Raw genomic sequence first — 17179 nt, forward strand, 5'->3', positions numbered from 1 at the left:
CTCATGGCCGGTTGACTGACTCTTTGCTTTTACCTGCAACACAGAGCACCCGTGAGCCGAGGCCCAGCAAGAAAACTCATACAGTACATAACATATGCATAAAATATAGCTGACATATAATCCACTGATAAATAGGAAAACCATTAGACTGAACAAGCACGGCCATGCTGCCCCAGAGGCCTTACCAAAGCCTGGGGTCTCGGTCCTTACCGTAAGGATAACTCATGTATCCCTGGGTCCCACCCTGGCTATAAGCACTCCATGTGCTAAGTGTTACTTCCGGCCCTAAGGCTGTACTCGGCCTTCGCCGCCCTCGGCCTTAGCCGTTCATTTCATTATGATCGCACGTATAGTACATTTCGAAATAATCATTCAAGCATATAATAATTCATCTAAGGTTATACATTTGCACGTAATACAATCTAGGGCCATGCCCTGCAATAACACTGTGGGCCCATGCCCTGTTCTCGGGTGTTACGGTTTTCTTACCTTTCAATTCAATAGCTTTGATCACCTGACTCCTCGAGCACAATCCCACTCGAGCCCTAGTGCTCACCTAAGAAAAATCCATAAGTCAAAGTCATAACCAAACCTCAAGTCCAAAACCTAGCCTCGGGACCAATCCCGAGCCCCCGTTCAGATCTCCAAAACAAGGTGGTGGAACCGAGCCCCGAACCCTAGATCAAAATCCCTCAACAAAAGCCCAAAAACCCCTTTCTGTGAACAATGCAGTGCTACAGCGCTCTTAAGAGGGCGCTATAGCGCTACAAGCAGAACCACACATCCCCAGAAACAGGGCATAGCGCTACAGCGCCCAAAGACTAGCGCTGTAGCGCTAGTTGCAGACAGGCCACACCCAAAAATCGTTTTCTGCGATTTCCTTCAACCATTTCAACCCCAAACTTGACCAAATATTTCCCAAACCCAAAAACAAACTTATCAACACCTCACACTCATCCCAAGCATCCCAAGAACCCATAACCCAAGCTCAAGCAACCCAAAACTCAAGATCTACCATAATGAACCTTAAACCCAGAAATTCAGTCAAACATCAAAGTTAAAGACTTAGAAATCATACCGTGGATGGAAATTCGACCTTGAGTTGAACCCTAAACCTCCTTAGCTTGCTCCTTCTCAATCTTGGCATGATTTCCCCAAAAATCCCCATCAATTCAGCTTAAATACACAGCTCAAACCAGTCAAACCCTAAAACTGAAATTTCTAAAAACTTACCTCAAATTTCTGATGTGTTCTAGCTAATCCGTTGCCAATCTTCAAGTCTAGCTTAGGATCCTTGATGCTCAGCCTACCCTAGCTCTCCACTGAGCTTAACTCCAAGAAAAATGAAGGGAAATGGTGGGAGAACCACAAACCGTTCCTTAGAAACAAAACCCCTCTGTTTTTCTCTCTTTTCTTTTTCTTCCTTTTTTTTTTCTTTCTTTTTCTCAGCCTTATAATTCTACTCTACCAATCCCACTAAATATAAAGCTTCATTTAACTTATCTCTAAAAAGCCTAAAGACCAAAATGCCCTCCCTATAAATTCCAAACCTTTTTGTCCATGTAGGGCCATTTTAGTCCTTTTACCCAATTCCCACTAATTCCTCGAGTGTCTCTAATAATTTCCCGCTTGCTACCCAATACCTGATTAATCACCAAATATACAATCCTCATCATCAAGATTAACCTCGATATATTTTCCAAATTCTCATTTAAACTCCCCAGGCTTGACCCAAGCCGAGTATAAATTCCCGCTTTGACTTTTCCGATAACCCGCTCATTCTAGGATCGTCTCGAGTCACAGATCACAGATATCAACACAGTCATGCCCAAACTGGCCAAATTACAATTATGCTCTTTCTAAGGCAATCAGGTCTACATGCATACTAATACACATAGTCATGCATCTCAAATGGTCAAATAGTCATATAACATGCATTAAATCATAATCATGCATTTTAATTCATTAAAGTCACACACAAAATCCCATTATGCCCTCCAGGCACACTAATCAAGGCCCTTAAGCCTTATTAGCAAACTTGGGTCGTTACAGAGGGGTAGAATGGTCATTTAGGCTCTAAACTAGACAAACCCACAGCTGAAGTTTGTCTTTACGTTCTAGGCTTCTCAAGCATTCCAAGGTCCTTTGGTTCAAGTGTTCAAGAAGGTGGAGGAGAGCGCAAGACTAGGCAACTGGATTTTTGAAGGAAATTGGGAGTGAAATTAGAATTGAGGAATAGATTAGCAGCCATTCACCTAGGAATCTTGAAATTTAAGAAGAGTTTCATTTTTGTGGCTTAGGTCTTTTGTGTTTTTCTTGAGGAATGTGAAGTTGATTTCTGAATTTGGGTTTTGGGATGAAGTTTTGAGGATTGAAGCTTGGAGTGGAATTGGAGGCAGCCTAGGGTCGAATTCTGATCTAACCCAGCATTCTCATCGAGTAAACGTATAAACTATAAGTATCTCCTCATCTGTTTGAATCTTTCACTCTTTATTTTCCATTGAGTTCTTTTTATTTTGAAAAATATTTTTTACATTGAGTATCGTTTCGTGTTCTAGCCATGTCTGAGTTCAATAGGGATTAGTTTAGGCTAAAAGAATGATATTAGACTTGTTTAGGAATAACGTGTTTAAAAACTAGGCAATTTTTCAAGGTTTTGTAAGGAAAGCATTGTTGAAGAATCGATTAAGATACCTGTTTGGATGTAAAATTTGAGAGGTTTTAGGTTTGGCTCTAGGTAGCTTAAAGGTCACAACACCTTAAGCAGTTTGGCATTAAACAACTTTCAAAAGAAAAGTAGTGGGTCTGACATGTGAATCCCGAAGTACTAGAGAATTTCCCAAGCCTATAGTGTGTGGCCTAGGATTATGAGTAAAAAACACGTGTTGATGCTAGGACATAGCTTAGCTCGTGTAAATTTTGGGTCACCGTAGGCCAGAAATGAACCACACTCAAACCTTTGGGTTAGCGTACCTTTATTGCCGTAGCTAGGCATTATTTTAGGTCACCACTAATAGGCTACTTTGTCATCAGGCGAGCTAGATCATGGCCCCGCCAAAGAAAAACGTCGCGAGCTCCTCTATCCAAAACAAGAATAAGGGCAAGCAAATCGTGTTCGAATATCCTATTCCTCAATTCACCCCAGTGGTGGAAAGGGAGATTGTTGTCAACCCTGACACCTTTTTTGAGGTCGAGCACATCGTGTCCCGAATAATAACTCAGTGAAATGTTAACAAGATACTATTGAGCCATGGACTCGAGATGAGGATTGAGGGCCTTATCGCGCGAACTCCATTTGAAGGAGATCAGACCTGTGCCCCACTTCAAGAAGACTTCGGGGCTTGGAGTGATGAGCACATGAAAGCAGGTGCTTTCCTTCCCTTAGACCATTACTTTGTAGATTTCTTGAACTACGTCGAACTGGCTCCATTCCAGCTCCCCCCAAACTCAAATTGACTTTCAGTGGTGATAAAATATTAATTTTTGAGGCACGAGTGTGAGGTCTGCACTCTAGGTGATATTATGCACTTCTTCTGCCTCAAAGCCAGCCCTGATCAGAAGGGACGAGGTGACGACTTCTACTACCTCACTCATTTCCCAACATAGCCTTTGTCATCGATCTCCCCAGCCACCCACATGAATATAAAGATCAGTTCTTTATGTCGAATGGGTTCAAGAACTGCACTCACAGATACTTCAATCGTCCTCGTAAGTCTCCCAACTTTCTTAATTTTATACCTCACTACACCAAAAACTACTTTCCACAACACTTAATTATAAGTCTTTTGAAAATGTATTATAATATATACTACTTAAAAAGTGGTAAAGTAATAGAAATAAAATTAAAAAAAAAAAAAACAGCCTACCCCGATACCTTTTTTCCCATTCTCCTTCTCGTCTCTTTCTCTTCCCTTCGCCTTAGCCACCACTCCCGTAACCACCATCATCCTCAGCTCCGACCACCTAACCGCCATCCTCCCAACCCTTTTTCTCTGAGCCAAGCTCCAAATCTCAGGCACTCATGAACCCAACTCCCGAACCAAGTGACCCCAGGTGCGAGCCCACCTCTGCGTGCCTTCGACCCAGTGCGACTTCCATTCGCGAACCACCACCAGGCGCGATTCTGCACTCATTCCGCTGTAGATCACCGAGTGTGCCCCAAGCGAGGGCCTAGATTCCACAAACCCAGGCGTGCCTCCCCTTAATGCGAGGCCATGTGTGTCTCCAAGAAAACTCCTGCATCGAGAGCTCCATCGCACCCAGAAAAAAATCGGCACCGACCCCAGCTTCGTGAGCTCCTGGAAGGTATTGAATTTATTTATTTAGTTTTTTCCCCTTCTCTTGTCTCATTAGTTCTCAGGAAAACTTCCATTAAGCTTTTTAAAATTGTTCATGGATTAGCAAATAATTCATTTGTAGGGTGTATACTGCATACCTAGACTTTAAAAAGTGTATACTATAGACATTCGTTTTGCATTAAAAAAGAGCATTACAGAACTTTTTATGGTCTGCAGTTGGCTGTGGCTTTTTTGCTATTATGGATATACTCGGGTCTCAATTGCCCCTGTTTTTTTATGCACTACCATTCTAACTTTGGCCCTTTTAACTTTCAAGTGTCTCATTTTACCATTGAATGTTTTTTCTTGGGCAACAAGTCCATTATTTGTTCGTATATTTTATGAATATATGTAGAATATAAGTCTCCTTGGAATGGAATTCTGTTTCGGTGACCATTGTGTTCAGATTCTCAATTTGAGATAAGAATCTATAGTTACTGGGTTCTCTTATTTTATATTTGATATTAATCTTTTCAAAGTAAGTTTGATTAATATTTTATATGGTGTTGATTTTTTCTTTAGATAGTAACAAGTAGACGTTGAATAGATTTTATATAGTTGATCCATTCTATCTTTCTCGCCAATTAAATTTTTTTGGATTAATCTTTCAACCATTATTTATATATATATTTTGTATTGTTCATAGTTGACTTCAATGGAACAAATAATTTTTTTCCCTCATTTTTTAATTTCTTTTGGGTGATATAATGGAGCTGTTGTTTCTTGAATGTTCACTCTGTTGCAGGAGTAGGTGGGAGTCCTAGAATTATCCGGAAGCTGTAGGAGAAGTCAAATTTTCCTTCGTACAGTAGTATAAAGAAGTGTTCAGTATGGATATGGTGATTTGAGCTTCAAGTGAAGGTGGTATTTTTTTCCACGGGAAATCTAGTAAACAGAAATGGCTTTTGGGCCGTTGGTGTGGTATTGTCGCCCTATGAAAAATGGATTTTGGACTAAAGCAGTGGAGAATGCCTTTGGTGCTTACACACCATGTGGGGTTGACTCCTTAGTGGTGGTTGTTTCTCATCTGGTTCTTCTAGGCCTGTGCTTATATCGAATATGGAGGATTAAGAAAAATGTTACAGTTCAACGGTTCTGTTTGAGGTCCAATCTTTATAATTATGCGTTGCCGTGTTTGGCTGCTTATTCTGCTGCTGAGCCTCTGTTCAGATTTATAATGGGATTTTCAGTGCTAAATTTGGATGGGCTGCCTGGTCTTGCACCTTTTGAGGTATGTTTTTGTGATATGCCCTATATTTTTTCTGCATATGAACTTTTCGGACTTTCACCTTTCAGCTTTAGAATTTTATTGATGCTTCATAGCTTTAACAGGTTTCCCCCGAAAAAAGAGAGGAAAAAATGTAATATTTTGGATGTTGTTTTAGACATAGTTCACACTTCACATAAGCTCATGTTTTGTTGTAGAGTTGTGTTGGACATAATGTTCTTTTAGACGATTCATTGAGTATTTTTTCTTTTTATTTATTTCTTTGTCATGTAATGTTTGAACTTCTCTGCATATATGTACTGCAGCATTGATTTTCGTTCAATTCTTTGATTGTTGTTGTTTGTTGTTCTCTTAGACTTGTAAAATTGTAGTGACATGTACTCCTAAGAGGCATTATTGTCTTAAAACTTTTGATTGTCTGTCTTGTATATGAGACAAGAATTCTGTATCTAATTCGTTTTGTGTGTGAGTTGTACTGGCCAAATGTGAGATTTAAGTTGATATCTGGAAGGAGTTTTACCATAATGAGTAGAAATGACTTCGTGGAAAACTTAAAATTAGGATCAACTTTATGTTTGGTTCTTGTGGGCTTCTTAAATAGGGATAGTTCAAAAGTGTTCTTCTTCTTTGTATTTTTTTGAGCTGAAAGAATGCTATATAAACTTTATTGCATGGTCCTCTCTTGATGATGCCTTGTCTTCTGTTTTTATAAGTATTTTGTCTTTGTAACAAAAGCTGTCTTTGAGTTGGTATCAAGTCTCAATTCTGTTTTTTGTGTGAGTGAACTGGATATCATCGTTCTTTTTTTTTCTTTTTGACTTGGGGAGGGTAGATTTTAACTTGGGACCTCCTCTTGTGAGGACTAATGTATTACCACTAGGCTATTTCTATGGCCACGATATTATCATTCTTAGCAATCTGATTATTGGGCAGCATGCGATTCAGGTGTCAGTTTATTTGTTTCTTATGTATATATGTATTTTTTTGTTTTGAAAAGTGCAACTTATTGTTCAAGATTTCGCACAAGGCATGTATATAGCCCATGCAAGCACACTTTTTTTTAAAAAAGAAACAACTTTGTATTAATAGTTAATGAAATACAATGTTTGGGAAATCATATGTGATCTCCCATAAAGTACATTTAAATGAGAGCCTATTAGCCCATGCAAGCATGTTTAACTTAGCTCTCGTAATCAGTTGCCTTAAATTTTGACTCCATCTTGTGTCCTCTTTCAACAGATAGTTTCTGTCATAATCGAGGCACTTGCTTGGTGTTCTATGCTGGTTATGATTGGTCTAGAGACCAAAGTCTACATCTATGAATTCTGGTGGTTTGTGAGATTTGGAGTCATGTATGCTTTAGTAGGGGATATCGTAATGCTCAATCTCATTCTTCCTTTGAAGGAATTTTATAGTAGGTAAGTTGTGTTGATTTTTTAATGTTGTAGGTAAGTTGTGTTGGTTAGTACAAAGCAGTTTTGTTTACATTTTTTTGTTAATGTTGTATATAATTGTAAAACTTTTGGTGTATAAATCTGTCAATGTTTACAACACTTGATGCATTCAGGTTTGGAAAAAAAATGAAAAGAACTAGTCATTAAATCAATCTAAACTCCTGGCAGATTCCTGCTTCTTTTGATTTGTCTCATCTACCACAGATTGTCAATCTTAGGATTAGTGTTGTAAGTCTTTGACGAAAATCATGATGCCTAAGTTGAAGTTGTCCGTGATGTATCCACTGCTTTGGGAAATCTTTGGATCTCATATTTAAAATTATTTTATAATTCTAAAATCATTTGGTTGTACATTTATGTTGGCCATTTTTTAATCAAAGAGAAGTTACTAATACTTGTGATTCATCTTTATAGCTCCGTGCTATATTTGTACATCAATTAAGTTTGCTGCCAGGTTTGTTAATTCTGTAACTCTCCTATTTGGTTTTCAAGGTTTATTTCCGCACCAATTTCCATACTTTATATGTTTAATAAAGTTGTTTGTTTTCATTAAAATATATAGTTGATTTATATGTGGGGTTTCAATTTTTTTTCCTGTCGAGTTATGGAGTGGGGGTGGTGACATGTGGATGCATAAAGTGTTTGTGTATATACACTTTGTTTATTGGTTTGCTTCTTTGTTCATGTGTATTTTATTAGATAAATGTTGGTTACTGGATAATATATATATATATATATATATAAATGGGCTTGAAACCCCTCCTAGATTTCTATTTACATATTTTGTTTTAGCATTTATATAACCAAATTCTGGATATATCTTTTTGAATCTTTGAATTTTTTTTCTTCTTTTAATCACCATGTGTATGATTTCTCAAACTACTGGCATGAGTTTCACTTAATTGAAGTTTGTACAGAAATATCTATATTGGATGAAGAACTATCATGTGTTTACATTCATTTCCAAGATTGTTTCTCTTAGCATGTGTTGTGTACCCTCAAGGAATGCTTTATCGCAGGCCCTCTTTCGTGTACCCTCAAGGAATGCTTTTACATGTGTAAGAAAGGCTTGATAAAAGATATGATGACCAAGGGCTAGTTTTGATAATTTCCTTTGGTACTCTCTCTTGTGATTGATTTTTAGTTAATACTTCATAATTAATAGTGTATTCACAAAATTCATGGCAAGGTCTTTATTTGAAGAAGTTCAATAAATCCAAATTTTGTTAGAAAAAGATATGTATTGGAGAAATGTAACACAAATCCAATCCATTACAAAAGCTGAATTTGGTTTCTCTTTTCATGGACTTACTAAATAAAAATTGACAAGTTTTGGTGATGGCAGTGTCTATGTTTGAAGCATTAGAAGTGGGAAAGAAGTAATTCTAAATCATTTGTTAAATATTTACTAATCTTGCATCTGTATATACATATATATGTACTTATTAAATTTTTTTGTTTAAATGATAATTTGACTGATATATTTTACCATTTAGACTAAAGTTTGTTGCCTAGTAATTTTAGTATTTCATTTATAAATTCACTACAAATTACTCTTGTAATTGGTTTGCTGATGTTTAATTTTATTTTAGTTAACTGTTTTATATTGATTAGTTGCCATTGTATTTATTGATATAATTGCAAACACTATATTATTGTGTAATTCAGTGGTTGTTTTGTTTCTTCAAGATTTGTTATTGTTTCACTACAACAATAATGGCCTAAGTTTGTCAGGTATGAAAGCCCTTGTGTTGTTTTTGTTTCTTCTAACATCACTTATTCACTTATTATGAATCATGAATTCTTGTACACTCAAAATCTTAAGGGTTGTCTTTAGATCGGGATAGGATTTTGATGGCTTGACTAATTTATTTTAGTCGATATCTTGGTTGCATCCAACATTATGCCCACCTAATTTCGTTGTACTTGTTAGGAATCAAGCCTCGGACCTGGTCGTATTCAGGAGTTTAGCCTGCTTAATAGCATAGTACCTGTTAAGAATCATACCTCGAACTTGGTTATATCTAGGGTTTCCTAGTTTTCTTCTAGGTTTTGTTTTGTCTTAGAAATTTCCCATCTTAGTTCGTATTTAGAATTATTTTGAAAATCTATGCTTTGAAAAGTCGTTGAATAATAAATTTTTCCAAATTCTATGTTTTTCCATATTCTAAATTTCAAACTTTATTCGAATATGCTAAACTCTTTTAAAATCTCTCTTCTATTATGTGCCCCCAAAACGACTAGAACTTATAAATGGTTTAGGTCGCTTTTACGAAATGAGCACGTGATACTTTACAATAATAAGATGACAACATTGATTACGTAAAAATCCAATTGTTATTAAAATGAAGTGACTTTTATAGATAAGCCTTACATGGAACAATAATACCTGAAACATTAAAAAAAAAACTAAATTACTGATAGTACTTTTTAAGGTGTAGGGAATTCCAGGTCTATGGATTTATCTCTCCATTTAACCGAGCTTGCTTAAAGGTCCCTTCACGTAGAATCTCCACAATCTTGTATGGTCCTTCCCATTTCGGTCCTAACACACCATCCTTAGGATTTTTACTTGCCAACCAGAGAACTTAATTACCAAGTCTGAGTCTACGTCCCTTTACCATCAAGTTGAAGTAACGAGTGATTTTCTCCTGATAATAGGCGAGCTGAAATTGTGACGCTTCTCATTTTTCCTCGATCAGATCAAGGGATGCACTGAGTAGCTCGTGCTTTTGATCTTGATCAAAGTTTTTCTGACTATGGGTCATCACCAGTGCCTCAATCAGGAGCATAGCCTCACTTCCAAAGGTCAGAGAGAAAGGGGTATGTTCTGTGGAGGTGCGATGTGAGGTTCTGTAGGCCCAGAGTACTTGAGGGAGCTGTTCGTCCCATAACCCTTGGCTTCATCGAACCGCTTCTTTAAGCTCGCCTATAGGTTTTTGTTTACAGCCTCAACTTTCCCATTAGCCTGCGGGTACGCTACCAACGAAAAACTCTTTGTTATGTCGTATTTTTCACAATAATTTGTGAAGAGATCACTATTGAACTTAGTTTCGTTGTCAAACACAATATTCTTTGGGAGCCCAAATCGGCATATGATATTCTTTATGACGAAATCCAGGACTCTCTTTGAGGTTATGGTTGCCAAAGGATCAACCTCAACCTATTTCATGAAGTAGTCGATGGCAACAATAGAATAACGAAATTCTCATTTTCCTATTGGCAAAGAACCAATCAAGTCGATCCCCCATACTGAAAATAACCAAGGGGATGAGATCATGGTTAACTCAATGGGCACTGCTCGGGCAATTGTTGAGCGTTGGCATTTGTCACATTTCTGCACATACAAGACCGAGTCCTTTGTCAGCATAGGCCAAAAATAGCCCTGTCTCAATACCTTTAGAGCAAGGTTTTGCTCCCCAGAATGGTCTCCGCAAAAGCCTTCATGTATTTCTCGCAAGATAGTTTGTGATTCCTTGGGTAGATGTAGAGTCCAAGAACTTTACTTAGCTAGTTAGATAGTAGTATTATAGTACTAATAGTATTATCTTTATGACTGTGGATTTTTGGTTCAGATCGGGAATTATTTGGACACTCATAGTAGTACTTGTAGATTTTCTAAGGTTAACCTATAGTTTAAGAATATTAATGTTAACCTAAGGTTTGATTAATATGGCTGATATTGAGGATAATATTTATTATACTATAAGGTTTAGATAAGAACCAATAGGATTTTTAGCACATGTTATGTATGGGTGATTAAGGATTAAGTATTTTTGAGGATTAAATTTAATAAGGGAAAAGTTTGAATGCTCTAAGGTCAATCAGCAGCTTTGAATACGTTTGAGGGCTTAGTCAAGGCTGTTTACTCAATTTGAATTAAGCTAAAAATGTGTAATTTCGTGTTTAAATAATCAGCGAATGCCGATATATCGCAGCTATAGGGGGTGATATATCGCAGCACGTAGATACGGAAAACACGAAACGATGCACGTTTGCCTCGGGCATAATGGTCCAGGCGATATATCGCCTATAGGGGGCGATATATCGCCTCCTTCAGCATATTTTGAATACTTTTGAATTCGTTTTCCATTCAACCATTCAAACTTTTGATAAGTCCAGCACCTTTTTGAACGAGTCTTCAGCCTCTGCTGAACGATTATTCAAATTATTTTCACCTAAAAAGCCATTATTTTTATTCAAGTTAAATTAAGTTCCTTTCATTCCTAAACTCTATAAATAGGACCTAGTACCCATCTATTATTCATCTTTTTCTCTAAGTTCAGAGGCTGCAAGTTGCTAGGTGAGTGTGAGAGTGTAAACACTTGGGTGGGGAAATCATAAGCTTGATCATCATAAGCTTATCAAACACTTGGGAAAGTAAGGATTTATAGTATTTCGGTTCGAGGTTTAGATTGGTCTTACAAGTCTTCAAGGTAACCCAAACTCTAGTTCATTTCTGTACTTTTTCTTTAAAGTTCTCATAGTCTTCTACTTATTCTATCCTTATTCTTATTTTGGTTAGGAAATCTAAGAACTCACACATAAGTTTTGGTAAGTATTTTCTCAATGGTTTAGTCCTTCCATTCCTTTCATTTCTCTTCTTCACTATACTCACTCTTTTTCAAATGGTTCTTAGGAGTGTTCCAAAGTCCCACCTCTGTCCTCTTATCCCGATATTTTGGTAAGGAAAATAGGATAGAATCTATATGTTATATGCTTATGTTATCTTATGTTTTTATGTTATGAAATGTGTTATGTTATGTATGTATGTAGGCTTGGGCATATGACCCATATGACTAACAAGCCCCAAATAGATTATGAGCATATGACCTGCTTAGCTAGTAGGACCCCACTAATCTAATGGGCATATGACCTGTTTAGTCTATGGGACCCCAAGTAATAATGGCCATTATAGTATGTGTATGATATAAGTGTTATGTTATGTTTTTTATGTTTCTTATGAAATTTATGTATATGAACTATGTGGTAGATTTTCCTTGCTGGGCATTAGGCTCATTTCTTTTTGTTTATATGTGCAGGAAAATAGCTATAGTGGTGGGTAAGATTCGTGGACGTTTGGGAAATGTGTATCGGTGATGAATGGATTCAAGGAGTCGAGAGTTCGATGTCGAGGATGTAGTCTTTTATTTATGGTTTATGTGTAATTTTTCCGCACCCATTTATGTAATTTCTTTTCATTTCAATTAAGATATGTTTTCTTTTTAAAACAATGGGATCCCATATCCTGCTTTGAGTTATGTAAGTTTTAACATTGGTTTTTACAAGTTTTTAATAAAGTACGATCTTTTTCACTTGTAAGTTCTATTAAAGATTAGGGTCTATGTATAGTTTTCGTTAATGGTCCAAAGTCTAGAGTAGTTGGGTCATTACAGTAGAACACACCGCAGGAGGGATAGCGAATGTCCTTGTCGATATAGAGTCCCTTCAACCATAGCATACCCCAGAGCTTGATATAGCAACTCTCTTGAGCCTTTTCGATCGTCAGGTAACTTACCAGTTGTGAGGTACTCCACGTTTGGGGTAATCTAGGTATGTTTTATGTCAATCAGTCCGACCTCAACCGATTCTGCTATTATGTTTGGTTTTTCCAAGAACTCCACTGGAACTACGTGTAGTGTATCTGCCTCTTTGGTGGTCGCAAGTCGAGCCAAAGTATCAACATTGGAATTTTGTTTGCAGGGTATTTGTTCAATGGAGCTTAACTCGAAGTCAAACAACTCGCCCTTAAGTAAGCCGCCATCTTGATACCGCGAGCTTGATACTCCCCTAATATTTGATTGACCACGAGCTGAGAATCACTATAACATTGGATCGCATTTGCTTTTAGTTCTTTTGCCACCCTTATTCCTCTCAATAGGGATTCATACTCGGGTACATTGTTGGATGCTTCAAATACAAACATGAGAGTTGTATGAAATCGATGCTCTTCAGGTGAGATTAGAATTATCCCAGCTCCTGATCCTTTTTCATTAGAGGATCCATCAACGAAGATTTTCCACAACTTATGCATTGGTTCTCTCATCGGCTCATCTTGAAACCCTATGCACTCGGCCATGAAGTCAGTGAGGGCTTGACTCTTGATTGTTGTGCGTGGCATATACAATATCTTGAACTGGCTGAGTTCGATGGTCCACTTTAGTAGACGTCGCGATGTTTCAGGCTTTTGCAAGACCTGCCTTAAAGGTTGGTCAGTTAAGATGTGGATGGTGTGGGATTGAAAGTACGGTCTAAGCTTCGTTGAAGCCAAAATAAGACTGAACACGAGCTTTTCTATTAACGAATATCAGGTCTCAACTTTGAGAAGTCTTTTACTTATGTAGTACACTGGTTTCTACACCCTGCATTTTCCATCACAACCAGACCTAGAAGCAAACATTCTTCAGATGTCGGTTTTGACAGTACAGGGGGTTCAACTAGGTGAGCTTTCAGGTCAGGCAATGCCTGCTCGCATTCTTCGGTCCACTCAAACTTTTTGTTTCCTCTAATAAAGTTCTAAAATGGGAGACACTTGTCAGTGGATTTTGAAACGAAATGGTTTAGGGCTGCCACTTTTCCAGTTAAACTCTGTTCCTCCCTACGTGACCTAGGCGAAGACATTTCCAATAATGATATGATTTTCTCTAGATTCGCCTCTATCCCCTTGTGTTAACTATAAACCAAGGAAACTTTCCCGACAAGACTCCAAAAGTGCAATTCTGAGGATTTAACTTCATGCCGTACCTCCTTAGTATACCAAATGTAACGACCCAAATTTACTAATAAGGCTCAAGGGCCTTGATTAGTGTACCGGGAGGGCATAATTGGAATATATGTGATTTAATGATAAAAAGTATGTTATATGACTATTTGAATATCTGAGATGCATGACTATGTGTATTAGTATGTATGTAGGCCCTGATTAGGTTAGAAAGGGCATAATTGTAATTTTGGCCCATTGAGGGCATAACCGTATATATATATGTGTGTGTGTGTGTGATAACTGTTGAGACCACATTATTATGTGGATAAATTTGTGATATGTGATTCAAGACGATCCTAGTGAGCGGATTAGCGAAAAAGTCACAGCGGGGATTTATACCCGGCTTGGGGTGAGCTTGGGGGTATAAATGGGAATTTAAAGAATATAATTGGTGATTGGTTAGGTGTCGGGAAGTAAGCGGTAAATATTAGAGACATTCGAGGAATTAGCGGGAATTGGGTGAAAGGACCAAAATGCCCCTAGGTGCATTTAAAGGCTTAGAATTAAAGGGAGGGCAGATTGGTCATTTGGCTTCTATAGGGTAAGTGTTATCAGGTTTTATGCCTTAGTGGGAAAAGTCTAGAGTCTGAAGGAAAAGAAAAAAAAAAGGAAAGAAAGAAAAAGAAGGGAAAGAAAAGGGAAAGGAAAATAGGGTATTTTTCAAGGTTGTTTTGGCTTTCCCCCATCAGTTCTTGAGGTCTTTTGGAGCAGAAACTCAGGAAGAGTTTGGGCAAGAACTAGAGGCTAGGATCCCTGTTCTAGCTTGAGGGATTGGCATAGCAATTCATTCAGTTGAGGTAAGACTTTGAAGTTTTCTTTAGTTTTTGGTTTTGGTGTTGAACTATGATGTCTAAGCTAAATTTGATGGGAACTCTAGGGAATTCAAGCTAAGGGTTTGAGGAGGGGTAAGCCAAGGAGGTGTAGAGACTGACTTAAGGTCGAATCTCCATTGAAGGTATGAAATTCTAGCTCAAATTCTGAGGTTTTGGTTGTTTTGTTGAAGTTTCTGAGTTTGAGGTTCAACCATGGTGAATTTTGAGTTTAGGGGTGCATGTGTTTAAGTTTTGTAGGTTGGGATGCTTGGGATGAGTTAGACATGTTAGTAAGCTTGATTCTAGGTTTCGTGGAAGTTTGGAGAATTTTTGGTAAGGTTTGGCTCGGGGAAAATCGAAGGAGGGAAAAACAGCATTTGCTATTCTCTGACTAGCGCTACAGCGCTAGCCTTTGGGCGCTGTAGCGCTAGGCCAAGTGCCTTGGGATGATTTTGGGCTCTGTTTTTAGCGCTGTAGCGCCCTCCTTAGAGCGCTATAGCGCTACCCTGTTTCCAGAAAGGGGGTTTTGAGTTATTTTCAAGGGTTTTTGCCCGGGGGTTCGGGGTTCGATTCCACCACCCCGTTTGGTGGAATTGGGACTTCCCGAGGGCTCGGGATTGGTCCCGAGGTTAGGTTTTGGACATGAGGTTTGGTAATGATTCTGACCTATGGTTGTGACTAGGTGTGCGCTAGGGCTCAAGAGGGATCGTGCTCAGGGATCAAAGTGAACGAAGCTAGCGAGTTTAAAGGTAAGAAAACTGCACCCGGTTATATGTTTGTGATGGGACTAAGTGCTCCCGATATCTGTGTAGTGTCAATGATGGTATTATGACATTGGACATGTGATAAACGGCCTAAGGGTGTCGTATAAAATATTTGTGCACAGGGCGTGGCTTGGCCACTGGTAGCTGAGGACAGCTTAATATTCACTGAGCTCGGTTTAAGCGGGCCGGAGTCAGTGGGATAAACAGAGGGTGCGGCCTAAGGGTCCTAACCCTAGTTATCATTTGTGAATTGATTATTGATATGAGATGATATGTTTGGTATGTTGAATACTTAGATATCATGAATGCTTAAACTGTTGAAAACATGTTTATGTGATATGAGATATTGGATTGTCTGTTGATTGTTTATGCTTTGTTATTGTGTTTTCTTGCTGGGCCTTGGCTCACGGGAGCTACGTGGTGCAGGTAAGGCAAGCTGGACCAATCCTGAGATGGAGAGCTGCGGGGCTGAATGTACATAGTCAGCTGTTCGACCGCCATGGCCGAGGAGTGGATCAGGACAAGGAATGCCTATCAGTCTGTTTTGCCTTAGAGTGGATAATTACTGTATTTAAATCTTGGATCTTTGTAAATGACTTTAATCGTTATATTTTTGGGATCCTGTGTAAACATAAAATGTTTACTTATGAGAAATGCGGCTTTTGAGACCAAAATTTTTTAACCCTAGTTCCACAATAGTTTCAGTAACACGTTTTCAACTACACGACTTGATTAGCAAGTCTAGCACTTTTATAAACACACAGTGTAACGGTCTTGGCTATCCAGGGCGTTACACCAAAACACTCTTCCAGGTCGGACACATGGTTTGTGGCAGTCTTTGATTTAACAAGCATATCATCAACATACACCTCCATGTTTTTCTCGATCTAGGTAACAAACATTTTGTTGACTAATCATTGGTATGTTGCACTAACATTCTATAGCCCGAATGGCATAACTTTGTAGTTGTATACGCCATGCTCAGTCATGAAGCTTGCTCTTGGTCTGCAGGGTTCATCGCAATCTGGTTATATCCAAAATATGTATTCATGAAAGACATGAGCTCGTGACCAACTGTTGCGTCTACATACTGATCAATTTTAGGTAATGGGAAGCAATCCTTAGGACATGCTTTGTTGAGATCGGAGAAGTCCATGCAAGTTCTCCACTTCCCATTTGGCTTCACGACTAGAACAGGGTTAGCAACCTAGGTCAAATATTTTGCTTCCTTGATAAATTCGCATTTAAGTAGGCAAGCTACCTCTTCTTCTAAATCTTCCAACCGTTCTCTCCCCAATAGCCTTCATTTTTTGGACTTTGTAGGCACATTCTTGTCGAAGTTCAAAGTATGCATTATTACACTCAGACTGATTCACACCATAACTTCCTATGACCAGGCAAAGATATCCAGGTTCTTTCTCAAGAATTTGACCAGCTCCTTCTTCCTTTAAGCTTTACAATTTTTCCCAACTTTTACAACTCTTGAAGGAGTTTTTGGATCGATATTGATTTCCTCCAGCTCCTCCAGAGCTTGGAGCTCAAACCTATCCTCACCTAATCGTGGATCAATGTCATCCTATTGGGCGACCTCATTATCTCCTTCTTGAGGTTCTTTCATCCCATAGGTAACTTCCATTACTCGGGACTCCTCTCGTCCCTCGACTATGACCATTGCCTACTGCCCGAGTTTTGATTTTCCCATCATGGCAATGCTATAGCATCCTCTAGCAGCGAGCTGGTCTCCTCTTATGGTGCATATAACTGAAGTTGAGGGAAACTTTATTGCCACGTATCAGATCGAGGTCATGGGCTCAAAAAAAT

At 38.4% G+C, this 17179-nt stretch overlaps 2 protein-coding genes across 5 annotated transcripts in view; one reads left to right on the forward strand and one right to left on the reverse strand.

The window, feature by feature from the left end:
- The window catches only part of LOC133830871 (cytochrome P450 CYP736A12-like), a 34803-nt gene that overhangs the window by 9080 nt on the left and 8544 nt on the right, over positions 1–17179 (reverse strand). The gene's annotated exons all lie outside the window — the stretch shown is intronic.
- Positions 3828–16014, forward strand: LOC133830873 (ABC transporter C family member 2-like). Of its 4 annotated transcripts, XR_009892261.1 has the most exons (5): positions 3828–4305; positions 5083–5568; positions 6805–6983; positions 8039–8136; positions 12062–12334. XR_009892261.1 is itself a non-coding variant. In XM_062260964.1 (4 exons), exons 2-4 carry the CDS (start codon positions 5236–5238, stop codon positions 8079–8081), a joined length of 555 nt encoding a protein of 184 aa, XP_062116948.1. In that variant the 5' UTR covers positions 3828–4305; positions 5083–5235; the 3' UTR covers positions 8082–12334. The 4 variants fall into 4 exon arrangements, 3 of the variants coding, with proteins under 3 accessions (XP_062116948.1, XP_062116949.1, XP_062116947.1); XM_062260964.1 differs by having other exon boundaries at positions 8039–12334; XM_062260965.1 differs by lacking the exons at positions 8039–8136; positions 12062–12334 and adding an exon at positions 15785–16014 and having other exon boundaries at positions 3829–4305.

The sequence above is a fragment of the Humulus lupulus genome, chromosome 4 (assembly GCF_963169125.1).
Source record: "Humulus lupulus chromosome 4, drHumLupu1.1, whole genome shotgun sequence".
NCBI lineage: Eukaryota > Viridiplantae > Streptophyta > Magnoliopsida > Rosales > Cannabaceae > Humulus > Humulus lupulus.